At 39.4% G+C, this 27,233-nt stretch overlaps 2 protein-coding genes across 2 annotated transcripts; one reads left to right on the top strand and one right to left on the bottom strand.

Moving 5' to 3' along the window:
• The first annotated feature begins 332 nt into the window (after positions 1-332).
• On the top strand, positions 333-17,702 carry slc2a10 (solute carrier family 2 member 10). The gene is made up of 7 exons (XM_088337831.1): positions 333-598; positions 3,914-3,988; positions 5,783-6,378; positions 11,000-11,540; positions 13,709-13,831; positions 13,910-14,045; positions 17,258-17,702. Exons 2-7 carry the CDS (start codon positions 3,985-3,987, stop codon positions 17,346-17,348), a joined length of 1,491 nt encoding a protein of 496 aa, XP_088193957.1. The 5' UTR covers positions 333-598; positions 3,914-3,984; the 3' UTR covers positions 17,349-17,702.
• A 161-nt stretch (positions 17,703-17,863) lies between these two features.
• Positions 17,864-26,128, bottom strand: LOC148363788 (casein kinase II subunit alpha). Its single transcript, XM_088337832.1, has 13 exons — positions 25,979-26,128; positions 24,551-24,833; positions 24,362-24,473; positions 24,176-24,277; positions 23,481-23,531; positions 23,212-23,271; positions 23,040-23,123; positions 21,151-21,261; positions 20,334-20,435; positions 20,147-20,247; positions 19,915-20,063; positions 19,411-19,503; positions 17,864-18,992 (listed from the first exon to the last, which is right to left on the bottom strand). The coding sequence occupies exons 2-13, from the start codon at positions 24,649-24,651 to the stop codon at positions 18,874-18,876; spliced, it is 1,185 nt and encodes a 394-aa protein (XP_088193958.1). The 5' UTR covers positions 24,652-24,833; positions 25,979-26,128; the 3' UTR covers positions 17,864-18,873.
• Positions 26,129-27,233: the final 1,105 nt, after the last annotated feature.

Genomic DNA, 27,233 nt, shown 5'->3' with positions numbered 1-27,233 from the left:
TTTCATTTCATTTCATATCGACCAATCAAAAGCGAAGACCGTCTCGAATGGAGCCGGCTTATAAAGCCGTTTTGTTCACGTACGACAGATCAATACCGGTGTTTACATCCGGGAAACCAAAACGCAGCTATTTCCTACTTTTAATTAAAAGAGGAGCCATTGGTGGAATTCATCTTCCTAAAAAAACGCAAACTGTTTTTTATAAAAAAAAAAGAGCAAAAGAACAGTCACGTCGACTATAACACGCATTTCCAATCAATCAAAAGAAGTGTATTTTGTTTAAAAAGCCACGATTTGTAACGCGTGACTTCAAGTGGGCGTGGCAGCCCAAATCTACGATGGAGGCGAGTGGGCGTGACCCCGAGGACGCTCCATGAAAAAAATAGAAAGAAAATGCCCCTCCGTCTTCATAACTTCACTTACAAAGCACAACGATTTCTCAGTATAAAAAATCAATCTCAAATAGCCGCCAAGCAAGAAAAGAGAAACGTCACGCTACTCTCCGGGACAACGGTCTCAATTTCATTTTTGGCAAAGCAACCCAAGTTGCCACGTAGCCAAAAACTTGATCGGTGCCCCACCAGCTAACCCAACTCCGGTAAGTTCCAAACTTTATGACCTTACGATGTGCAGTTTCTTAAAAGTCTAAGGGCATTATTGCGTTAGGGCATTATTAGTGCGTGTACGCACGCTTGCTTATGCACAATAGATTTAGAAGTGACTTGTTTAAAATGAATCATTTTGCTTTTTCACAATTGAACCCTCGTGTAAACAGTCAGGTCGCCGGTTTAATTCCTGTCATGCGGTTTCGGGCGTGTTCTAACGAGTTGGTAATAGATTCCATGGGGGAAAAAAATGTTTACAAGAGAAGTTCTTTGTTTAAAACTGTGTCTACATTTGTTTATCTGATTTATAAATTTAATTTTAGTCCAGGTGTCCCGAAGCTGAATATTACTAGAAAATATGAAATTATTGCAGTGGATCTCATTTGTGGAGCAGATCCCCCTGGGGGGCGGCGGAGGCACGTTTAACTTCGGGGATTTTTTTTTACTTTCCCAGAATAAAGTGCAATTGCACCTCCACAACTTTAAGGCGCAGTGGCGTTCTTATTTGCAGAGTGTTTTGATCACATTTAGCCCCCCCGCACAGTCAAGTCAAGGCATGCATATTTATATAGCCCACGGGTCAGGAACCTTTTTGACCCAAAGAGCCATAAAAGCAAAAAAATGTTTTAAAAAGAACTTGAGAGAGCCACATCATATATTTTCTGACAAAATTGATAAAACTGCCAAACACACTCTCTAGACCAGGGGTTGGGAACCTATGGCTCGCGAGCCATATATGGCTCTTTCTATGAGTATCTGTGGCTCAGAGACCAATTTGATTGCATGCAAAATTTCTCCATCTTGTTCAAAACCGAAGGTGTCTATCCTATTCGTGTACACGTAATGCCAAACCGAAGCTAAATAACAGTGATCTACTTCGCAGTATATATAGGGCACGTTTTTCACTACAATTTACAGTCAAGGTGTCACACAAAAAAGGGGGAAAAAAAAACCTCGTTTTGGCTGTACAACGCTAAAGAATCCTTTATTTAAAAGTTCACTATATAATCTGTGTTCAGTGTTCAGATACTTTATGATGAATCCACAGAACTGTAAATACGCCAAAACACCGGAAGAGAACTTAGTCATTTGATTGGGTGAGTGGGAGGGATGGGTGGAGCTATGCAAAAAGTACAAGCATTCCCTCCCATCTCTCGCCAAAGGTAAGCACATAAGGCTCCCTATTGTCAGAATGTTGTGACGTTTTTACAAAATAAATGCTTGCATCTGGTTTTGAAACCAATATGTATGAAAAAAAGGGTCAAAAGGAGTTTAACCGATCTTGAGTAATTGCAAGAAAGAGACAAGTTTAAAGTGGTCTGTTTGTTGAATTTGGGACAGGGGCTCTGGCATTATTCTCTTTTCATAATTTTTATCAAATCATCAAAAATAAATGTGCTGAAGACTAAGCTTCTGTCTGGGGCGCCGGTTTAGCAATTTAGTAAATTTGTCTCATAATATATGGTGTGGCTCTTTCCCAAAATAAAATTAATATTTTTTGCTTTTATGGCTCTTCGAGTCAAAAAGGTTCCCGACCCCTGCTCTAGACAAAAGCTAATTCTTCAGCAAATTTTATTTCACTGTGTGTCATTTGATGATTTAATCAAATGTATGAAATGATAATAATGCCAAATCCTGTGTCCCAAATCAATGTAAATATGCCATTTACATTTTGTCTTCCACCTTCAGTTAAGAGTGTTGAGGCATTTTTTTCCATGAAATTTGTCCTTAATAACGATTTCAAAACAGTGGAGATTTAGCATGGACTTGATGTTACGGGGTATGGTGTACTGTTACTAAAAAGGCGTGCTAAAAAGCACAAGGAAGAACATAAACTATAGTTTCAAAGTGACCGAAACGCACCATTTTTCTTCACATTTTTTTGCCTTGCCTTTTTGAGATTTTTAGGTACCCGTAGTAGCAGGATAGTGGACAATGTGAGTTCTCAATAGGTGATGCTCGTGTAAAACAAATGCTTATTCCTGCAGAGTCATTTTAATTTAAAAAATGCAAAATAAATAATGAAAATACCGAGTTTAAGTCTTGCATGATGATGTAACAGATGATGTTACGCATCGACAATAGAATACCAAATAATCTTAACCTATTGTGTATATATATATATATATATATATATATATATTCTACAAACTTAAAGGGACAGTGTCTGATAGTGCACCCTAGTGGTACAAAAAACTTCCATTTAGTAAAAAAAATATGAAATTGAATACTAAGCAAAAGTACATGAACTATCATACCAATGTTAATTTTATAAAAAGAAAAAAAAAAAGAGGTTGAGAAATGTGTAATTCTTTTACACAGAGGAATAGACACTTAGGTCGCTGCCATGTTTTTCCGGCATCATGCTGCCACACTGTGCACTGTGGCACTGGCCCGTACCAGACAACACAGTGCCATCTAGTGGTCAAATGCTACACACTGGGGTTTAAGAGTGAACAGAATCGACGGACTTCCAAGTGCAACTTACTTCTAGTCCAGACTCACCACTCAACTTTCAGACTTGTCTATCATAAACTGCCTCAAATGGTCCACCCTTTTTTTTAAAAACTGTAATTTGTTTCTTTTATTTTTAAATGTATTATCTGTATTTATAGATATGACTGTTTTATATTCTATATACACCAACCTTGTTTGTCCGGAAATGTATTATTATTATAACCGAAAAATCCCAAACCAAAAACATGATGTGTTTACTTTTGACTGGTTCAAACGGGGTTTGCAAATACAAGTTCCCAGGCCTCCTTGTACCGCAAACACGGCATTAAAATTGTGTCCTTGAAATACCCAATATTTGTCTAAACCGGGGGTAATCAACAAGTGGCTATGTGGCTGTTTGGCGCTCGCTAGTGGCTCCCTGGTGGCTCCCTGGCATTCTTTCAAAAATGGTTGATAACGGAAAATGATATGGTTTCTGTAGGAGGACAAACATTCTTCACATTTTCTAATGGATATAGATTTCTACAGTGTGTGTTGCCTTCCTTTTAAGACTTTTATAAATGTTTTATTGTTGTTGCGGTTCCAAAAATGTTTTTTGTGTCTCTTTCAACATTTCGGGATTGAACAGCATACAAACGCAAGCTCGGATCGACGCGTGTGGATGCAAATGCCAGCCTGGGTTTTTGTTGCTTTTATCTCGAGTGGCGGCGCTAATGAAAGTGGGGTAATCAACAAGGGAGTTGTCATGGCGACTGGAGGGCAGCCCCAGCGCTCTCCTCGAAGCAACGGGCCGCTAAAAGCCGGCACGGTTTCCTGTTTAAACTCGCCTTTTTGATTTGTTTCCCCCCCAGACGAGGTTTCCTCGGAACCGAGACGCGGAAGAGAAGCCGCATGGACCCAAGGCGCTTGTGAACGGACGCCGATGGGTAGGCCCCCTGTCTTCATTTGCATGTTCTGTTTTTGGGGATGATCATTCTTGATGTGAGAGCAGCGAAACACCGATGCAAAGCACTAAAAAAAAACTAAAAAAATCGGGTGAATATCATTTTCAAGGATACATATCCAGGGATTTCAAGACCTTTCACAACAATAGCTTGCTTTCAAAATCAGTCAGCAATTGTATGGAATCTTAAAGGACACATATCCTGTGCTTTTTAAGACTTTTTACAACAGTTAATTTCAAAACATAGCTAAAATCCGCCCTAAAAAAATTCACGCCCGGGAAATTTTTTTTTCTGTGTCAGCCAGCTACATGACACATTTCCGAGTTGGGGGGATCATTTTAAACCCGTACGTCATGTTGAGAGGTTAAAAATTGGGCTGTAAACCACAGAAGCAGTGTGTCCTTAAGAATCTAGAAAGACTCTTTGATAGAGAGACAGAGAGACAGAGAGACCGAGAAGAACAATGTTGGGTGGATAATAACAGTGTCTGAAACTCATGAGAAAAGTTCGCGGACACCAGGGCAGACAACTCTGAAAAGTTGCCTGCCCCATTTTTCACAACTTGAAACACAATAAGACGACTCATCGCAAAAAAAAAAAAAACATTGTTGCAATGTATTAAGAATTGATAATCAGAATATATAACAAAACAACGCTTTAAAACTAAGTTTATTATAAATCTACTTATACCATTCATTGCATGGATATGATATCGCTGTTTTCCATCTGCCATCAGTATGTACCTGTATTTACTCATCTTCATTCCTGCAATGTTTGCATTGCGTCGTCTGCTACAAGTCAAGTCATTTTTATTTGTATAGCCCTTAATCACAAAGAGTCTCAAAGAGCTGCAAGCCACGTAAACTTCTCTTTCCACCATGCTTTTAATGTACATTTACGTTTTGTACCGTCATAAATTTTGTTAGCTTCTTTTGAATATTTCTTCTTGGGCTGAGGTTTTGGCTTGATTCCCAACAATTTATCAATTTTTCTTGTGTTCTTTGTGCGCCTACTTTGGAAAGTGATATGAAAATGCACGACCTTATAACGCTTATAACGGAAGCACAAAGTTATTCGATGCAGGCTTTTGATCGGCAGCCGAGTATGCAAATTGCCTAACGAACTGAAATTCCGAAATTTCCAAACCGGACAAAGATTTCAAAATCGGAAAAGAGCAAACTTTTGATTTGAAAAAAAAACTTTCGGGGTTTTTTTTTTCTTGAAAAAGTTGTCGGCCACCCGGGCAGAGACGTTGTGTAAGTTGTACGCCCGACATAAAAGATGCACGCCCCGGGCATCCGGGCAGACGTTATTTCAGACACTGATAATGATGAAAAGTGTGTAAACAGGAAAGCAATAAACCGATTAATGCAATCTTAAAGGACACACATCCTGTGATTCTAAGACCATTCACAACACTAAATTATCAAATAAAAATAATAAGTCTAAAATCTGTGATTTCAAGCCATTTCACAACACTCCGTTTCTTTCAAAAGCAATCAGCAGACGAAAAGAATCTTAAAGGTTAGGGTTAAAATTCCATGTACTTGCATGCAAATCACGTGTTACTGTCTGACGCCATCCCCTGGCTCGAAGTCATGATTGCAGCCTTGACTTTGCAAGTCCTGCACCCCAGCTATAAAGGACACATATCCTGTGATTTTAAGAGCTTTCACAATGCTCATTTAATGAATCGAAATCATGATAAATTTTGTGGAATCTTCAATTATTCGTTAAGTGAGAAATCTGAGTTTGTGCGCTTCGGCCTACTTCCAGATGACCCCGCCCTCCCGCTCGCCGGCGCGACCTCATCGCTGGGCGGTCTGGTTTTTGGGTACCAGCTCGGCATCATCTCGGGCGCCCTGCTGCAGCTCAAGGACCAGTTAGGTCTGAGCTGCCTCCAGCAGGAGGCACTAGTCAGCTCCCTGCTGGCGGGGGCCCTACTGGCCTCTCTTGTGGGGGGCGGTCTGATCGATCGCCACGGCTGCCGCCGCTCCATCCTGCTCAGTATAGCGCTTATGCTAGCTGGAAGCCTGGTGCCGCTTTTCGGATGGTACCAAACGTTAGTTTTGGGCCGGTTGGCGGTGGGCTTCGCCATGTGCCAATCTTCTATGTCCTGCTGCATTTTGGTGTCGGAGATGGTGTCCCCCGGGCGAAGGGGCTTGCTGGTTACGTTATACGAAGCGGGCATCACGGTGGGCATCCTCCTGGCGTACATTGCCAACTACGTCCTCCTCAGCTTGCAAAGCGGATGGAAGTGGATGTTCGGTTTGGCCGTGGTGCCCACGTCCGTCCAGTTGGTCTGCGTCTGCTTCCTGCCGCCGCCTCGTGGCTCAGACACGGCGCTTATGGATGCTGCTGAAAACCATACGGTAAATTTACCAGAGTTACTGTATTTATTTGTGTACACTAATCCCTCATTTTTCACAGCGGTTGTGTTCCAAAGGTGTTGTGATAGTTAAAACCTGCCAAGTAGAAACCTTTATTTCTCTATTTATTAAGAACTTAATTGACCTTTGGCTAAGCCCTGCCCTCAAACGCGACGAGCCAACCACAGTGCACATAGCAGACTCCGTAGACTCGGACAAGCTCTGCATCCGTGTCCATTCATGCATGTCAGTTCATCAGTTTTTGTTTGTTTTGTATGTCTTTCTTACATTTTAAACTTTAAAATGGTCAAACGGTGTACATAGGGTCCATGCAAATCTGATACGAGGTATCCCGACAGGCTGGGCCATGGAGGGTATTTATTTACCTGATTTAGCCACGTCCAAAAATTTATATGTCGACCACAGCACCAACTCAACGTGGTTAAAATGAATATGGATGTCTGCAAATCTGGTCAAATTACGTTTATTTGTGACGCCCTTAATCACAAAGAGTGTCAAAGGGCTGAACAGTTCAAAGACTATTGCAAACCAGACTATTATGACACCATACCCTGATCTAAAACCGACATAAGGGCAAATAATACACAGATATTGTCAACATAAAATATAGGTTATTCATATGCTATAGAATAGAAGTGTGTTTTAAGCTTAGATGTCTTAGTTAAAAGCCTCGCTGCAGCATATTTGAAGCAACATGTTGTCACTTTGCTGGAGAGAAATAGGAAGTTATTTATAACGTTAACATCTCTAATGTTAGGCTGACGCTAGGTAATTTTAGTTCTTGGCTGCGTTATAAATCATGTTTGATTACTAGGAGTTCAGTGGCCTGTTATGTGCTACCTTTTGTACATTGGTGATCATACAGGATTGTTGTCCAAAGGTCTGCAGTCAACATCGAATTTCACCAAAAATCGGACCTGAGCATTAAGCTCCGCTGTGTGAGCCTACCCTATACGCTAACTTTTGGTGCATAGCTTCTTTTTAACGTACTTGTTAATAACTAAGATAACGAATGCTGGCAATATTATGCTAAATGATTCAACGTCAAAACTCTTGCAACAAACTAACGGAGAGGCACTCCTGATTAGTGTTCAAGGTGTTGGAATTAAATATCAAAAAGTACCGTTTACCAAATTGTTCGACTTAGATATCTGATTCTATTAACCAAACACAACCTACATTCACCCAACATTTTATGTGCGCTCGTTTCTTGAGGGAAGAATGAACAGGAAAGCCGACATTTTCACACGGGGGCAGATTTTATTTCGTTAACAATTTAACTAAGTGTACTCCATCGAAAACGACCGAATTAGTGACTTTGGAGTCTCTTGGAAGCCCTCTTTTGAAGTCCTTTAGCTTTCTCTTCTTGGCCCACGTCTCCCCGCAAGATGGCGTCTCGGCGTGCCAAGGAATTGTTTTGCGCCCACCGTTCTCACAACACAGTGCCTTGTTCTCAAAACAACGCCTGCCGTCCTCCATCAGAGTCCTGTTATAAAAATTCTCTAGACAAAATTTTCCGCATTTGGAACAGACTGCCCTGTCATTGAACTAAAGCCCAGTCAGTGAATATCTTTTGCATTAAATGTAATTTGTAGTCAAACGTATAAAATCCTTTATAGTCAAATGTATGAAATCCTTCAGTGGTAAAAAGGCTTGTCCTGGGAAAATTTGCAGCTATCATAAATTTATATAACCCTCCATTGCATTGTTCTTGCCCTTTCGGTGACTTAAGAGATGATATGGATTGTTTTTGAGCCCAAAAGGCATCAATTGCTTCCTTGCGAAATGCCTCCGACTGTGACATTTGCCATAAATCTTTTCACAGAATGTTAAAAGTTTGTCCGAGTGAGTAAAGGGGGCGGGGCTTAGCCATAGGTCAATTAAAGATGGAAACCAAAGAACAAACCCAATTTACAGGCTCAAGTATTTGTTTAACAAATAAAAGTAATTTACTTTATAAATTTTCAATATTATTTTTATAAATCAACTTATTTACCGTAAAATTATAATTTAAAAAATGCGTTTCTGATTTCAGGACACTACGTTTCTACTTCACATCACAATTTGTCGCCATCATGTGGACGTTATGGAAAATCCAAAACGTAAAAAAAAAATCCTTATTGGACCCGAAAATATAAAATGTCTAGGGCTGAAAAAAATTAAAAGCTTTCTATAGCCCTTATAAGGAAGAAAACACATACATCTATATTCGTTAAAGGTCTGGAATTTGGAACTTTGTTACTCCCTTCTGTCATATCCTGCTTTAAGTCATTATTACAGCTTTGGCTAGCTTTTTCATTAAACAATGCATTTCTTAGACATGCTCGAATAAACTCTTGCGTTTTCATCTTTTGGGGGGATTGGGTTGGTGCCTGTATTGGAGGCAGGCCTTTTCTTAATTTTACCATTTTGCTACACTAACGAAACTGCAAAAACAAGCATTAAGTTACCAGCTCAGTAGCCTAGATGGTAAGGCGCCCGCTTTAAGACTGGGAGGTCGGTGGTTCGCTCCTAAGACTTAAAAAGTGGTCGGCGGCGCCCTCTGTTGGCTGCGGCTGCATCGGCTCGCTACAACGGGTCAGGTGCAATCGACATTTCGTTCTGTGTACATTGTTACACAGAATGACAATACAAGGAAATTATTATTATTATCATTATTATAAGTCACTCTACAACATCTCCCGCCCTCTCTTTCCTACTACCTAATGAGTTGCGCGTCCTGAACTGGGTTGCCAAAAATAAGATAAAAACAGATGGGCCCGATGGAAAATAATTAGATGGCCTTTTTTTTATAATTAGTTGGGCATACTTAACACATACTTAATGAAATATTCTACTTATTTTAATGGAACCTCAAACCATGTACCCCAATTTTACGAATCTTTCCATGTTGCGTTCCTACAAAAACCATATATTCTTTACATTATCAAACATTTTTGAAAAAGTGCCAGATTACAGAGTGCCAAAGAGTCACATTTGGCTTCAGAGCAAGTTTATCAGGTTAGGAAGTCCAAATTTGTGGGCGAAAGAATGCCTCTCCTACTGCCTTTTGGTGCTTTTGTCGGTCCAGAGCATTTTATTGACTTAGCTTTTAGAGAAACTTGAAATCGAAAAATATTTGTGCATACGTAATGTAGGTTCGTCAAGCGCTTGTACATTTCAGACGGCAACACCAGTGACGCACAGATGGACACTGGCGGAAAAGGGGCGGGGCAACTGTTTAGCCAATCAGAATGCAAAACACAATCTAGTCAAGTCATGTTTATTTGGGCCTCCCACAATCACAAGTGCTGCACAGACTATTAGACTATTATGACACCACCCCCTGATCTAAAACCTACATGAGGGCAAGGAAAAACGCAAAACCTCAGCATGAAGTCAATGAAAAAACCTTGAGAGGGGACTGCAGATGAGGTAATCCTCCTTCCACAATGACCAAGCTGCAATGGATGTTGCAATACAAAGACATCATGAATGAATGAATGAATGAACGAAAACTTTATTTAGAACATTATAAAATAAAAACAGGACAAAAACAATGACTCAACAACAAAAATAATATTGACATAAGATGTTCGAAAAGGGGTAGAAAGAAACAGAGGCTTATTTTCCCTACCCCTTCATCTTCCCTATTAAATACATTTTACAGATAGCTCCTCTTGTTTCTAATATAACAAAATATCACGGATATACATATTACATAGGTCGGATATCAATAATTATAATAATGGTCAGATATTTTATATACTCATCATCGTAGTACCCATCTATTAACGTTATAACCCTACTAGTCACTAAATATCATTGTGACACCAATGATAATAACAACAATAGCAATAATAACAGTTGTAATAATAGTAACAATAACTACAAGGTTAACTACAGTTGTAAACACAGTATTTCCAATCGCTAGTATCACTCATGTCACATTCAAGTCATGTCACATTTATTTATATAGCCCTTAATCACAAAAATGTCTCAAATGACTGCACAGGATTACAATTACACCATTACCTGATCTTCAACCAACCAACGTACGCCATTTTCTTCATCTCTGTATTCTGCCAGTTGTTTTTTTTTGTATTTATATTTGAACACATGAATAGTTAGACATTGTTTGATCTTGTATTGTAAATTGTTCCAAAGTTTGACTCCACACACAGACACACACATACTTTTCCTGGTTGTTCTCACCTTTGGGGATTTGATTTTACAACAGCCCCTTAAGTTATAACTTCCCTCTTTCCGAGTGAATAATTTTGGGATGTTTTCTGGCACTGTGTTTTTGTTGACCTTAAATAGCAGTTGTGAAGTGAAAAAAAAATCATCAACATGAAACATAGGTCATTCATAAACTATAGAATATAATTGTGTTTTAAGCCTAGATGTATGATGAAAATCCCCGAAGTAGCAAAACCATGATAAGTAAACTGCGATACAGATTACTGTACTCAAATTGGAACATTGAAGAGAAGATCAGTATGGCCTGTAATTTATCTCTGAGCCATACGTACTCAAGTAAAAAGCCTTACCTGGCTTACATGCCTATGTTCCCAACCCCTGCTTTAGGTGTTAAATCAACACTAGTTCTTTTACTATGCAGGAAGAAGAAGAGGCGTCCGTAAGCGAGCATAGCACAAAGCGCTATGACATCACCTATTTGTTCCAGCGCAGAGATAACATGAGGACCCGCACAGTCATCGGACTGGGCTTGGTTCTTTTCCAGCAGTTCAGCGGGCAACCCAACGTCATGTTCTACGCCTCTACAGTCTTTCGCTCGTCCGGCTTTCGGAATGAGCGCTCGGCAGTCCTGGCGTCCGTCGGCATCGGGACAGTGAAGGTGGCGGCCACGATGGCCGCCGTGGCCTGCTCGGACAAAGTGGGCCGCCGACCGCTCCTTATTGGCGGCTGTTGCGTTATGGCCGCTGGCCTGCTGTGCATCGGGATACTCGGCGGACGCCAGTTGGACGGCGATGCCGCCACGCCGTGTGCTCCGTCTCCTCAAAACTCTACTCAAGGCAACTCAATTCTCGGAAACCAAACGCAAGAGCTTTGGGAACCTTCGAGTGAAAGAATCAACAACATCATGGTTCTGGTGTGCATGATGGCAATCGTCACCGCCTACTCCGTCAGCTTCGGACCATGTTGGTATTTGACCACATTGGCACAAATGATTACAGTTGTACCTCTTTATACCCGCACCTCTAGACGCGAGATTTTCTATGTACAATTTTTTTTCTGAACGCAAATTTTTCCACCACCTTTGAAAGAAAATCCAAGTTAAGAGTATAACCAAAGGCTACCACGAGAAACCACTTGACACCGCTCACCGCCATCATCACCTCACCAGTTTGCAATGCTCTTCCCGCCATGAGGCACCTGATTTGCACACTTGGTTATACCTATAGAGTAGATTTTGTCAAGTCCCATTTATTTGTATAGCCCTTAATCACAAAAATGTCTCAAAGGACTGCACAGGCCACTTTTACCCCTGATCTGAAACCAACATGCAGGCAAGGAAAAAACTCCAAACCTCAGCGTGAGGAAAAAAACCTTGAGAAGGGGCTTCACAAGTGGTATTCCCCCTTCCAGGATGACCAAGGTGGAATAGATTTAGCATTGAGTTACAGTACACAAACATAGTAAACATCAATAAAAGAAAACACTAGGTAACATGTTGAAATTTGTCCGGAAAGTGCATGACAGCAACGACGCCTCAAGCCTGTAAACTAGACCAAAATACCTTATTACGACCTTTATTGCATTTTCGATGCATTTTTCTATTTTAAAGTAAAAGTGCATTTTTATGCTTTTTCTGCGTGAGATCTTAAACATAGTGACATGCAAAATCACCTCAAATGGCATTATTGCCAACTGAGAGTATACGACTGTGACAAAATAGCAAAAATAGATCTACATATAAAAACGAAATTGCAGTTGAAAAAATGGAGTTTATTGACATTATACAAATGTACAACAAAATTTGAGAGCTTCTCTCAGTGTAAGAAAGTCATTTAGATAGCGGATGGCTAGCTACACACTGGCGTCTATTAACTGCGACTTCTGCAAGGTCTCTGTGATAATAAAAATACAAGAGTCAGGAATGTAGTGCTTTTCCACGAGTAATACCTCCATGTCATCCGTTTTATGGGTAATGAATCTGGCGTTGGTAACTAGCCATGTTCGTGGTTCGCCTAGCTGTTAACTTTCCCTTTTGACGCCGTCTCAGTTGATTCCCGACGCAATAACAATCTACGATGGAATCGCTGGTGATCAGCATTTCTTTGTGCTCCTCTGACTTTCCTCAAAGTCCGATGTATTTGATGAATTTCTTTTCAATGTAACGAGCCGCTAAAGCTACGAGCTTTCGCATTTGTTTTGTGACCATTTATGCAAAGGCTGTTTGATTGACTGAGAGCTTACACCAGCCTCCCTTATTGGCCAGCACTGTTAAAACTCAAATTGTAAAAATTCTTGTTGGCTAAAAACACGCCATCGCTCAATTAACAAACTGGAACTTTAAGTCCTTGAATAAAAAAAACGCAGTGTCTTGCGATTACATCGCGATATCGATTAGATTTCAGTTAATTGTGCAGACCAACTGTAGAGTGCCTCAGATTTACCTTTATTACAAATGTGTTGCTCCAACAAAATTACACTCACATTTTTTTCTGTTAGTATAATCTTTTTCATCTAATTACAGTATTTTCTATGTCAAATTAGTATTTAAAGGTTTTTAGTGATCAGGAAGATGTGCTTTAAGGTTAACTTAGATGATTTCCAGAGGTTGGGACCGGAATAATTACGATACACTAGCAATTCGAGCTACAAGCACAATTCGGGAACAACTTGAGTTTGGAAGAAGAGGTACCACTGTGTTTTAATTCAAATGACCACTGTAGCAAATATAAATTAATGGCAATTTAGTTCTCAAAACTGTCCAAGATGGCGAAAAAGATCAAGCCAAAACCATTTGCTTTTAAAGATCAGGGTCAAATGTATCCTTTTTGCCAACAGTTTTAAATAAATCACTCATTTTTCACTTTCACATACATTTTACAGTTTCAAATCTGATTTTTACAGAGCATTTTTTCCACATTTACATCTTTTTTGAAATCATTCATCCAATTGATTGCATTTCAATTTTGCAATTAAGAAAATTGAGACCACACGGGCTATTATTTTTCCCAAAATGTGCAGTTTAATAAAAGAATCAACACAAAATATTCGCATCATTCCTAATTCAAAATCTTTTTCATTTTATCTCTGAAACTTAACTAACACTTCAACCTTTGTAACACTACTTCTGCAGTGACCTGGCTGCTGCTGAGTGAAATCTTCCCGGCAGCTGTGAGAGGCAGAGCATTTGCATTCAGCAGCTGCTTCAACTGGATTGCTCACCTTTTGGTGGCCTTCACCTTCCTGGATCTCCTCAGTAAGCTCTCACACTACTGCCAAACGCTTGTCCAGAGAAAATCGCTCTTATTTCAAAAATCGGAAACACTCTTACCAGATGCCATCGGACTGTCTGGGACTTTTCTCATGTACGGGATAACCTCGGTGGCAGCGGCGCTTTTCTTCTACTTCTTGTTGCCGGAGACCAAAGGCAAAACGCTGGAGGAGATAGATGAGGAGCTGCGCTTGAACAGGTGCCGTCCATTTTTCATGTAGGAAGAATGTCATAAGCAGTGTTGGGACTAAAGCGTTACCAAAAATCGCATTCCTGGAACGCAATTACTTTCCAAAACGAGTAATGTAACGCATTATTGATCAATAATTGCAACTTTACTTTTTTTTACTACATAGAACATTACTGTATTACTTATTAAATGCAGGTTGGTAGATGCTCCTGCATCACTCATGTTGTCACATACAACCCCCAATCCGCCAAAAACATTCCCAAATGATTGGGCATGTTTATATTTACCCACAGAGTACAACTGAATACAGTTGTGGAAGCTCTGTCTCAAGCACAGGGAACGGGTGCGTTGATTTTTTTCCTCATGAAGCTATTTTCCCTACCGTATGTACTCGCATCTAAGCCAATTTTTACTATAAAATAAAATACTGAATTCAGGAGGTCAAATTACATGTGCACATTTAGTTCTATGTCACCAGTAGCGAATGGTAGGTAGCACATGGGGAGGGGGCCATGGCTTATACAGGAACAACAAGCTAACAGGAAATCAATGGGGCAAATAGAAGCACAGAATTTATGTTAAAATGTGCTGAATTTTTGTGTTTTTATTTGTAAGATAATTTTTGCATTGCATTTTACCTTGAGAAAGGTAAAAAAGGCAATATCTTGCACTGTACCTAGAAATGGAGAAGGATATGTTCAAATAGTTTGAAGCCCAGAGACAAAATGTTTTGCAAGCTCTCAAGATTGCATATAAATGGTCCACTGCTGCCACAGGTTGATGGACACATTTAATTCTATTTATTTTATGATGTGGCTATATTGAAAGAGATTTAAGGGATCGGATTCTATGCGCGAGTATACAGTAATTTGTAATTCTAATCGAAATGAATGAGACGCCTTTTAGTACACAGTGTCATGAAATTGAAAGCTGCCGCATATAGTGCATATATACACATAGAATTTTAAGTAACATACAATTTTAGAATAACATAGAATGTAAAAAGTAACATAGAATTTCAAAGTAGTGCAATGATGCGAAGAAAAATATATCTACATTTAAACAAAACTTTTACAGTACTAGATAGTTTCAGAGTAACGCCCAACGCTACTTATGACGTCAAGTCACGCCGTGAATGCTAAAATAATGTAATAAAATCAGTAATTGTCGACATATTTGCTTCTATTTACAAATACAAAAATATAACATTGTCAGCTTAACTGTCAACCTGTACGTTTTTGCCATACAAAGTACGTTTATTATGCATTTTAAGACGTGTACGACATACAAGAAAATCTGTACGGAGAAACACAAATTTGTCAATTACGGCTACCATCCGGTATACACCGACTATCACGAAACGGCAAATCAATCAAGTCAAATGAGTTCACCGCGGTAGCCTCTATCTCGGTATCGTTTGTTTCGTTGCAAACGAAGCGAGCGTTTTGATGCTATTGTGCGCATGCCGCCTGGGGATTTCCCATCATGCATCATTCAACATCGGATTTCATGTGGTAGTTGTGTAGTGAAAGGAAGTCCGTCTCATTTTAGAGAACCGGCTTTTTCGGCTAAACTCATTAATGAGAGCCGGCTCTCAAACAGCTCACTTGCTTTGATGCATTATATTACGAATTATTATGTTGTATAAAGAAATAAAGAAAAAAAGAAAGTATAAAAGGAGAAAATGAAAAAAGACAGGTTTGTGGTTATCCCTTTAATCAGTATATTACTAACAATAATTTAATGCAGAAAATGAATTAATAATTTGAATAAGAAAGTGTATTATTATACTTAATTACATTTGCATGTATTTTTTCCTTCTACAGTGAGCGTCCAAGCTACTTAATATTTGAACTTTTTTCATGATAAACCTCATTCATGTCGAGCAACTCCGTATCTCACAACAAAATGTTAATTAACAATATATATATGACGAAACACATGTACAATATAACATGTTAAACTACATAAATAAACACGTTTGGAAAAAAAAAATATGGTGTAAGATTATTTTGAAAGGGAAAATACAACAGCTTGTAAGGGCATGGAGCCCTGGAGCTTGACAGATATGTTGTCAGTCATATCTATTGTTATGATACACAAAAAAAAGAAATACTGTCAACATTAATTTAAATATATGCGCTAAGCAAGCATTAAAGTGAATACTGTAGTGCACTTGCTAAATTGCTAAAGGACGCACTAGCTAGCTTAACACTGCTTGAAAACGTTTTGTACTTCTTTTTTTTTCTCCATTAAAGTGTCATTTTCACAACAACCATTCAATGGAATGCTCTTTAAACTTAAGATTTAATTTACCATTTGCGCCCTTAAATAGTTGTCGAAGGTTTTGGGGGGAAAATTATCAGTCATTATTTTTCTCTGGTCAGTTTAGGCGCACTCGCGCCCTAGAACTAAGTCTTGTAAATTGGACTACAACTTCCGGGGCAACCGAAACATTAACTTAAACCGCCGAAAATTAAGCAGAAACTATTAAATCGTAGATGAACATTTACACTCCCACCAAATTACTCAGGTTAATGCGTGCACATTTTTGGCCATATAAATATATTATCCCAAGCCAAGAACATTATCAGGGACCCCTCTCACTCCCATCATGGACTGTTCACTCTGCTAGCCTCTGGGAAGAGGTACTGCAGTGTGCGGTGCAGGACCACCAGGTTCCACAATAGTCTTGTCCCCCTGGCCATTAGACTGTTAAATGGTCAATCAAACACATAGTAAATCTAAACTGCTGCTAATCTGTACATCTGTTGGTTTTGTTTGACTTTTTTGCACTACTGGCAGTTCTTTATAGCTAGCCACTCCTTGCACATCTGTTCTCTTCTGCACTATTGTACTACAGTGTTATTGTTACTGTTTACCTGACTGCCCATTTTGCACATCTGGTTAGCTGCTCCTCTTGCACTCTTTGCACTACTGTAAAATACTATTCATAGCCATAATTATTTAGTATATTATTAGTACTCAATACTCCAACTCAATACAACATTTTATTTAAATCTGTACATTCAAGGAAACTGTGCGGGTCAGATGTATCGACATTTCGTTCTGTATACACATGTACTAGAATGACAATAATGTAGATCTGAATCTGAATATTAAAATATACGATACAAATAAATCTATTTCATGTCAGATACATCTTTGCCAACTCGTAAATATTTGAGGCCTAAACTGTTTTTCTCTTTTATTTTATGCAGATTTCAAAAAGGGATGCAGTGTTGTGACCGCATCAAAGTGAGAAATTCCTCTCCACGATACCAAAGAGTGGTCTGTCATTTGACCAGCTGAAGGAATAAAAGTATTTCATCTATGTTACAAAGGTAGCTTGTCTTTGTGGATCCGTCTGCACGATTTTTGAAGCATTTTTTACCACTCCCAGTTACACCCAAAGCCATATATAACAATGGTTGGATCCATTAAGCAGATGGGTGGTAAGGGCACCATTCCTGTGGTGTGTCTTGGGCAAGTAGTCTGATGACGTTTTGAAATGGCTTCACCAGAAAGTAATCCACAATTGAAAGCTAAATTGAGAACAAAGTTTCACTGTGTTGTATTTATTTCATGCTTGTTTTTTTTTTGTAGAGGCAAGACTGGTTTAAGCTTTTTTTTCACTGCTCTTTGTATAAAAGATATATAACCATACCGGATGCACGTTTCTTTTTTGAGTATTCATCCTTCATTGGATTTCAACTTTGAATCGGTTTTAAAAATGTGTTTGGTTAGAATTTTGGTAGGGCAGTAATGTGTGGTACTTAATAGAAAAAGCAACTTTGTGCACATTTACCACGAACAAAGCAACAAGGTACCTGATAAATAATTTATTTACACCAATATTTGCAAATACTAGTCTCCTACAGAAGGACATAAAAATATATACAGTAGTGGGAGACTCAATGTATACACTTGGATTTATTTGCCTTTGTAGGTTTACAAAAGATGTACAGCATGGTGCAAAAGTCTCACTTTAGTGTGGCACGAGAACAAGCGGATTTGCTGTCCTTCAAGTGCTTGTCGGCATTTTTATTTCAACGCCGAGAATGACGCTTGCAATCGATTTACCTTGAACCATTTGGCCGCAAAACATTCAGGCCACACCCCCTACCATGCATCAAAACGCTTCCTGTGTGTAAAGCTGGTCTGTTTGTAATCCCTTTGCAGCAGCAGCATTTTTTTCTCACATCAAGTAACTCATGACTTTGGATAGTCTGTGCAGTAGTCGGGGCTTGAAAGCATTCTTTTTTGAATCCACTCATCCTTCTACAGGCAAATTTGTTTTGGCCACTGTACTTTTTTTAAACAAAGCTCTCCACAATGAATGCAAACATAATGTCCATGAAGAAGGGAAAACAAAAACACCCGCATTACCAGTTGGAATCAAATCAGGTTTGTTCCACTATCGCCTCCAAGGTCAAACTTTGGTTCCCTCTCAAAATATTTCAAGGAAGGAGAAAGCAGCATTTCATACAAAACAAATGAACTCTTCTAGAGTCTGTGCATGGCCTGTCACTGATGAGTGTTTAGTCTCCGTGCTTTGGCCGGTACAGCTTGATGATCTCGAATGGCTGGAATCCAGACGAGTTGATTTGAGATGTTCGCCTTTTGGTCCTGACTGAGAATCTCTTGGTTTCCTTTGTAAGGCAGAACCCGGGCAAAATCATGACCCACACCTGACATGATTTTGCATGCCACATTAGTAAATTAAACTGTAAAGAGCGAAACTATAACTCAAAAGGTTTTGATTAGGCTTGGCCACGCAGAGTTGATCTCTAGGTCGAGTAGCACCTGTCCCCACCTATGCTTGATAAAGGGGTGGTCACTGGGGGGCTCCGGCAGCAGCAGGCACCGGGGAGCTCATAACATTGGTGGTGGCTGACAAGACAGGCGAGCCAGTGAGTGGACCCAAAGCGGTAGAAGCTGGCAAGGCGGAAATACCTGTGCGATATTACAAAATCATTTTCTCCCACTGCATCGCTGTATTTTTCTGCATGATCCAATAGCCCACAAATAACGTAAATTATGCTGATCAGACCCATCTTAATAAATGACAATAACTAGCATCAACCAGCACTTTAGGGCTTGGAGGGATTTTTCAATAAAAAAAGTTGCAACTAAAATCTAATTTAAAATGTATCCCAGAATACTTTTAATACAGTGATATGTTTCATTATACTATTGTGATGCACAAATTATTTATTGCACTAGTAATACGATGTACAAACACTACCTTGTAAATATGTTGGCCAATTATCCTGACATTTTTATCTTATTAGTCTTTATTATTACGTATTTATCCTGGAGTGACAAAACTATATTATTTTCCAGCGTGAATTTGGCCTGATTTCTTTCTCACCACTGATGAGGTTGGCCGTGTTGCTGACCGCCGGGTTCCCACTGGTTAGGTTGCCCACTCCAGCGCCACGAGACTGGTCCTTCACAATGGGAACTAAAAGTACAAAAGAAGTTTGAGGTTTTTTTTAAACAATTGAGAATATGTGGGTATGGTTGGATTATAAAATAATTAATACATTTTTACTGCACCAAGGATTAAATACTGGTAGTGTTTAATGAGTGTACGTTTGTAACAAACCAAAACAAGAATGTCATTCATTTCCAGTACAGTTTATCCAACTTGGAAAACGCTTGAAACTGCAAAGTAACAAACATCACTGATGTAGATACAAGCATCTTTAATTGTCTTTTGCCGCTTTATTTTAGTTTTTAACGAACAGGTTTCCCCGAGTTTAGAAAAACAATATTTTAAAAGTCGTGAGTCACATTAAACAAAAGCCGAAAAGAGCTTTAACTTCTACAAAAAAACATAAGTGCTATTTTAATTTTTTTAACTCCTGCTTACAAAAGTAAGGGTGATCCATGGCCTCGCGCGCAGTCAGCCGGGCCTGGTGATCGTAACGCAACAGCTTATCCAGGAAATCCAGAGCTTCAGGGCTAACCAGATGCTGGTTTTCACTGTGGACGAAGCGTTCCCACCGCTTACGAGAATGCCTAAAGGACAAAACACGGAAAAAATTACAAGACATTGTAAGGTAAATATTAAAATATAGCTGTGTCAGACTTAGGCACTTTACCTTCCAAGAATATCGTTAAAGCGAGGTTCCAGCTCAATATTGTACTTGTCCACATAGTCATATAGATCTTCAGTTCCCAAAACTTTAGCTATTCTGACCAGCTAAAAGAAAAACAAAAAGGCCTCTAAGATGCCGCTGATGCTACAAACAACCAAAAAAATTAAGGTTGTTCTTAGGTGGCCATTACCTGGTCATAGTTGTCGTGACCATGAAAGAAAGGCTCTTTCCTGAAGATCATGCTGGCCAACATACAGCCCAAGCTCCACATATCCAGACTATAGTCATACATCTGAAACACAAAGGTGCCAATCAGGCTCAATGATTACAAAATAATCAAATTACTTACTCTTAAATTTCTTCTACATTTTTTATATTCCCCTTTTTGAAAACTACCATATTTTCGCAACCATAGGGCAGGGCGCACAGTGAAAAAAGGTGCAGTCTCTGTAGCTGGTTTTATTTCTGTATTCAAAACATACACAGGGTGCACCACATAATAGGGCGCAGATGCCCTACATTGCAAAGACCTTACAACAACACATGAGCACACTAAAAAAAAAACACAGGCGCAAAACGGCGTTTGGTTGTGGTTTATTTAAGTATTAATTACAAAATAAAACACCCAAAACAAAATTCTAAACAAGAAGAGCACCATAGCGATATGCACATTGGGTCTAAAAAGCCTTCTTTTACTGTAGTGTTTTGCTCGATGATCCACTGCTCATTTTAAGTTTCCATCAGTTGCGAACCTACGATTCATTTATCTTCGATTCTCTCGCGGATGTTCGGTTTCTATGTTCTTCTGCGTAGGGTAACAATCAACACACCATGGCGGCCGAAAACACTGAAAGCGTTTAATGGAGGGAAGACATCAAACACTGGGCGCACAGCCCAATAGGGCATACCGCACCATTTGATGAAAATCTGAGACCATGTGTGCCTTACGGTCGTGAAAATACGGTATGCAATAATGTATTTGAGCAAGCAGATAAATGTCAGTTTACCTGATAATCCACTAAGAGTTCCGGTCCTTTAAAGTAGCGCGAGGCCACCCTGACGTTGTACTCCTGTCCTGGGTGGTAAAATTCTGCCAGGCCCCAGTCAATTAGACGTAACTACAGACGAAACATGTCGAAACAGTTTTTGACTCAGCATTTGTACAGACACAAAGATCAATGTAAGTGACAAGTCTGTTTTTAAAAGGCAGCGTCGTAAAGTTTGGTTGGAGCCCTACAGAAATTATATTACAGTGGAACCTCGGTTTTCGAACGCCTCTCAGTTCGAACAAATCGGTTCTCGACCAAAAATTTCAAGAAATTCTTGCTTCGCTTATTGTTAAAAAAAATTGGAGTTCGAACGCCGGTACGCTAGGGGCGATGCTGAGCGGCGTACGGGTGTAGATTGCCCCCCACCCCTCGTAAAGAACTGTTGTCACGTGACCGCGCACTTCTTTTTTTCTTTCATTTTTAATATCGGTGAACGGAATGTTTTAACCCCTAGTTATGCCTCGGAAGAAGGTCGGTGCAAGCAGAAAAGTTGCTACAGGTGAAAAAAGAAGAGTAGTGCGTACAACTATTGCATTTAAGAAAGAAATAATAGCAAAATATGAAGAAGAGTTTCCCTTCTTTCGAGGGAACAGAGCATGGGGCTTCTGCAGACCACCACAAAGGTAAGAAATCCTATTCATAAATCTTTTCTTTATCAATTAACTGCTCACCACTTGTTGTGGAGACCCCGGTGCTAAATAACGTGTAAACGACCTGATTTTTTTATTTTTACCCGTTCATGTTAGCGTAATCTTTCGTACGGAAGATTACGCTAACGCGAACGTACGATTAGCCTTGGTTAGCTTCATGTTTACGTTCATGGTAAGCCTTCAAGGATTTGGAACGGATTAAAATGATTTTACATTACTTTTAATGGCAAAAACGATTTTCGGTGATCGACCAAATCGGTTTTCGAACAGGGTTCTGGAAAGGATTATGGTCGAGAACCGAGGTTCCACTGTCGTCCACAAAAGTCTATTCAAGGATTAAGTTGTTATTACAATGAAGGAAGGAAAAACGTATTTATAAATATTTGACGGACTGATGTCTAGATCATGTTTGAGATACACAGTGGTTTTGAAACTGTGATCTCAAAATAACAGTGTCTAACAATTCACCAGTAGAGGTCGTATCTTAAAATCGTGTAGAAAGCTTGAAATATATCACTTAGCAAAATTTGAGAGCCCACTTCCATGTTTTCTAGAATAAGGAAGGATACATTTGAGTCAGTGACAGGACATGAAAGCTGGCGTTAATGCCTGCGAGCAACGAGACCGATTAAGCTGAACACAAAAAGAGCCAATAGTTGAGTTGGTCATAGCTGGTGTAAGTGGCTAAATTTAGCAGATAAAATCAAGTAAAAGTTTGCAAGAGGCAACTTTAGGTACACAGAACACCCAACAATAACAATAGCGGCTAACAAGAGCCAAAACCTGCAACCAAGTGGCTAACGTGACTGGCTAGAGAAGGAAACATTGGCAAAAAGTGACAGACGCCTGAATGACGGAACTCAGGCATGTACGATAAGTGGCAGTTATGTTCTTAAATCACCACCAAGACAAGCTACCTTCCAAAAGTCGTAGTTTGAGCTTCTGTAGTAGTAAGCCAGCAATCAAACATGTCGGCTTTTTCAAAGGGCGCCTGAAGTTGTGTATTATTAAAATTTCTAAACATAGGTTTTTTTTTTTTTAAATTAATTTGTTTTTGCTTATTACTCAAATCCATTTTTTGTATATAAATGAATAAAGTATTTTACACCTCTAAGGGTTACTATATAGTACACGCGTGGCTTTATTTTTAGTAGACCAACTCATTTCCACTTTTAACTAGTACAAAAAATGGCTTACCTTGCGGTGTTCATGATCAATCATCACGTTATGTGGCTTGACATCTCTATGCATTATTCCCATACTGTGACAGTAGTCCAGAGCCTATAGAAACGAGCCACGCATCAATTTGCAAAACTAATTAAGAGAGCCCATAGATTTTTGTCAAGCAGACCATTCAAATTTCACTCACCTTGAGGATCTCGTACATGTAGAACCGAATGTCGTAATCAGTCAACGTTTGGTACAATTGCTAGGAATTGGAGGGAAGCCATTAGGGTCGAAAATAAAAAAGAATAGTGGATATACGACAATCTAGCACTGAGCAAATATTCCTTCTTTCATCTACACCCATGGAGGTATCTCAAACCCAAAAAAGCAAAAGTAAATGACGGAAATAAGTCATCAAAAAGGAAGGCTTTACAAAATAAGAATAAGTTAAATATATGGAAAATTCCTTACCTTGAAGTCAGTATTGTTAACATGTTCAAATACCAAAGCAGGTGTCCGAGACTGAAAAAAAAATTGCATTTGTGGAATGAGTCAGGAATCGTTCTATTCTTCTCTGGCATGCATAAAAATAAGTTGGTTAAAAAATTAGACCAACCCAATACTTGGGTTGATTTAACTCAACTTCATGTATTCTTTTGCACACATAACCACCAAATGTATAATGAAATGTTTTAGTTAGTTTCCGCAGGAGTATTTTGGTTTAACAATCCCCCAAATTGATTTATTTTATACAAAACAAATGGTTAATTCTATATTTTTTCTAGAACAACCCAAATGTTTCATTATTTTGTGTAAAAATGATCCACAAAAATGTTTTAAGAGTGTGCTTGGCTCTGAGACTACGACCAATCACAGCTCACCTGTCTTCTCAAGCGAGTTATGATTGGCCTAGATCTGAGCAACTGAGCAATTGCGCAACACCGGAAGTGACAAAACTTAGTATTTTTTTAGCATATCAATATTTGTCAGACTGCAGTCCATATATAACATCTATTTAAGAGATAGGCCATTCTGAAAATTTCTGTTGAGTGAAAACTACATCCCAGGTGATCAAGCGACCAATCGCAGCCTTTTGAGTTATTGTGGTTAACTTGTTAGTAGTAATGCACCCATACCATTATATTATTGCACCGAATAACACTTACCACAGGGTCTTTCACAATATCTATAAGTGAAATGATATTTGGGCCTTCCCGTAGATTCTCCAAAATCTTGATCTCACGCTTTATTTTCTTTTTCTTCACAGGCTGACAAGACAATCGTTTATAAATTTGTATAAAGCCAAAATAGATACAGCCAATGAAGAATCATCATTTTGTTTCCTAATTTACCTTAAGGATTTTAACTACAATCTTCTCGTTGTTGGTGATGTTGATGGCCTCAAACACTTCGCTGTATTTGCCACGACCCAGCTTTCGCACCAGTTGAAAGTCATCTTGGTTACTGCAAAGGCATCATTTATTTTAGCCAATTTGGAATCAGCGTCACCAAGAATGTCAGACAAGACGCCAGAACTTTACCCCCATTCCACTACATGAGATTCATAGTCCCAGTACTCCCTGGGCCGGTGAGTGTTGACCTCATTGTACACCCTGGCCCGGCTTGGCACGGGTCCTGACATGTCCGACAGCTTTGCAGAGAGGGTGGGGGGCTTTTTCGAGAGTGATGGGATCAGGAAGGGAGAGGGGGAAAGGAGGGAAGGTAGGCACTGTAGGTGGATCGATGCAAAGGGGGTAAGGGTGCGGGAGGGGAGGGGGGTTATGCGAGGACAAGGGAAGGGACCCCAGGGGCACGTGGTCGTAGCTTTAAAACAGATAAAAATGCAAAAAATAAAATATGAGTCATTCCATAAATAAGAGGATATAGTCTGTAAATGGAAATGTGACAGTCTTGAGATTAAAACAACAGTTTCTTTTGCATGTATTATTTGACCACTAAAGTTGCTGTATGATGTAAAGCAACTTAAAAGAACGGGACCAAAACGCAAGATTTAACTTTTTGTGGTTTATGGGTGCTCGTAGCTGCAAAATGGCAGGGAATTATGCCGCCTCTCTTAATGAAATTAGTTTTTTTTTCTAGCAATATGAGGCGCTATATAATACACACTGTCCCTTAAATTAAATATAATATAGAAAGACGTTTTGCCATTAACAATGTAATCACTTTTATATTCATGTTCAAAGAATTTGGGCAATTTAATGGAAAACTGTTTTACTGCTATTTGATAGAATTTACACAAGATAAATGGGTCAGATTTATGGGGAATATGAGTAATCTAGAGTTCATGACAGGAATTGTTTAAAACTCGCAACTTGCAAATCTCAACAAGACGTTTTGTCAAGATAATAAATACAGATATGCATAGCAAAAAAAAATCAGCAGTTAAAATGTAATAAATGTAAAAAAATGTAATAGTTTTAAGTCACAAGCGGACTGATAACTGTTTAAGCAATCATAGCTCAAGGAAAACAGCAGAATCCCACCGTACTTAAGAATACTGCAGTAATACATGGTGCAATGTAATAGTTGTGTTGTCATGATACAAGTATAACAAAATTAGAGGGCATCTCGTCAATTAAGTGCAAAAGCATAAAAATACATGTGAAAACACTATATTAATGATGTATATTAAATATGTGCACATTTACAGTGGCAATTATACACTGAATAAAACCCAGTTTTAATTATGTTTCAGTTTGATGACCGGCCATCTACTCTTCGGTTGATACGCATAATATTGGTAAATTATGTCAAGCGTGCATGATGAAACGTATATTTTGTCCCGGGTTACGGTTTCCGTATTTGTAGCTAGCAGAGCTGCAGCTAACTTATCCGCGTTGGGCGGACCCAAGACGTTAGCACAGTAGCCTTAGCAAACGGCAGCGCTCGTTATTTTAAGCAGCAAATGGCGCATTCAAATCTTAAGCGTTTATTCTGTGTATATTTACCCCCGTTATCAAAGAGACGAACAAAACACTTCCTTAGAAAGTGAGTAAACAGTCTAAATTGTCCAATTTTGGGCCGTCGCCGGTACGTCCGTTCAGGAGCGATATTTCTGCTGTCTCAGAGACAATATGGCGGAAAGCGGAGCCGCACACGTCATTGGGCTTGTAAACGGAAGCCGCCAAGGGACAAACAGCGCCAAGTGAAAAAACAATACGGCCAAACACCAACCCTAGATACCGCTTTTTCGCGGTGAACCAATATACAGTCCATGCATATCGGTCAAATTATACGTTTTCCCCGTAGAATTATGAGATTTTGTACGAAAATAATTGTAAAATAAACTGCTACGCTATTTTTTACAGGAGCTCAAACTCTGCCAAATTCAACAGAAGCACCCTCAAATATTATAGCATTTTAAAACTCATTCATCCATCCATCCATTATCTGCACCACTCATCCTCAGTAGGGTCGCGGGGGTGCTGGAGCCCATCCCAGCTATCTTCGGGCAGTGGGCAGGGGACACCCTGAACTGGTTGCCAGCCAATCGCAGGGCACACAGGGACAGACAATTTGCTCGCTCATTCATACCTAGGGACAATTTGGACCAGCCAATTAACCTACATGCATGTTTTTGGAATGTGGGAGGAAACAGGAGTGCTCGGAGGAAACCCATGCAAGCACGGGGAGAACATGCAAATTCCGCACAGGTTTGTCAGAACTGTGCCGCACTCGTGCTAATCGCTGCGCCGCCATGCTGCCCACTTTAAAACTCTCTTTTCCTTAATAAAGAACAGTATATGTTTTAATATGCTTAAAACGCTTTTTTTTTTAAAAAGGAAAAGAAAACCAAAATTTAAACATTGCAGCGTCAGAAATACTCCACTGCCTAGAAATGGTTCAGTCCATTTTATTCCTCGTACTGTACCACTCTCTTTAAATGGTAGATAATTTCATTCATGTCACTCAAGGAAATCAGCAAAGTGCTGTGCTTGTTTACTCCTCGCGCCAAAAGTATGCTCCATTGATGTTTAAAAGTTGTGTTTGTACGTGGCTTGCCAAAAGCATTAACTTACACTATACATTGATGGATACAACTGTTGTGTTTTCCCTTTAGGGACAGAAAATAAAATGGAAATGCCCCGGACAAATCAACCAATATGTGAGGCCTTTTTAGCAAAAAAGCTGACGTTTGTGTGTATCATTAGTCTACAAATCTCAAAGTGCTTTGCAGCGTCAAAATTCCCAGAAGTGCAGTAA

The sequence above is a fragment of the Urocampus carinirostris genome, chromosome 6 (assembly GCF_059441175.1).
Source record: "Urocampus carinirostris isolate Australia breed hairy pipefish chromosome 6, RoL_Ucar_1.0, whole genome shotgun sequence".
NCBI classification, from domain to species: domain Eukaryota; kingdom Metazoa; phylum Chordata; class Actinopteri; order Syngnathiformes; family Syngnathidae; genus Urocampus; species Urocampus carinirostris.
This window is presented reverse-complemented; position numbering and strand designations above follow the sequence as displayed.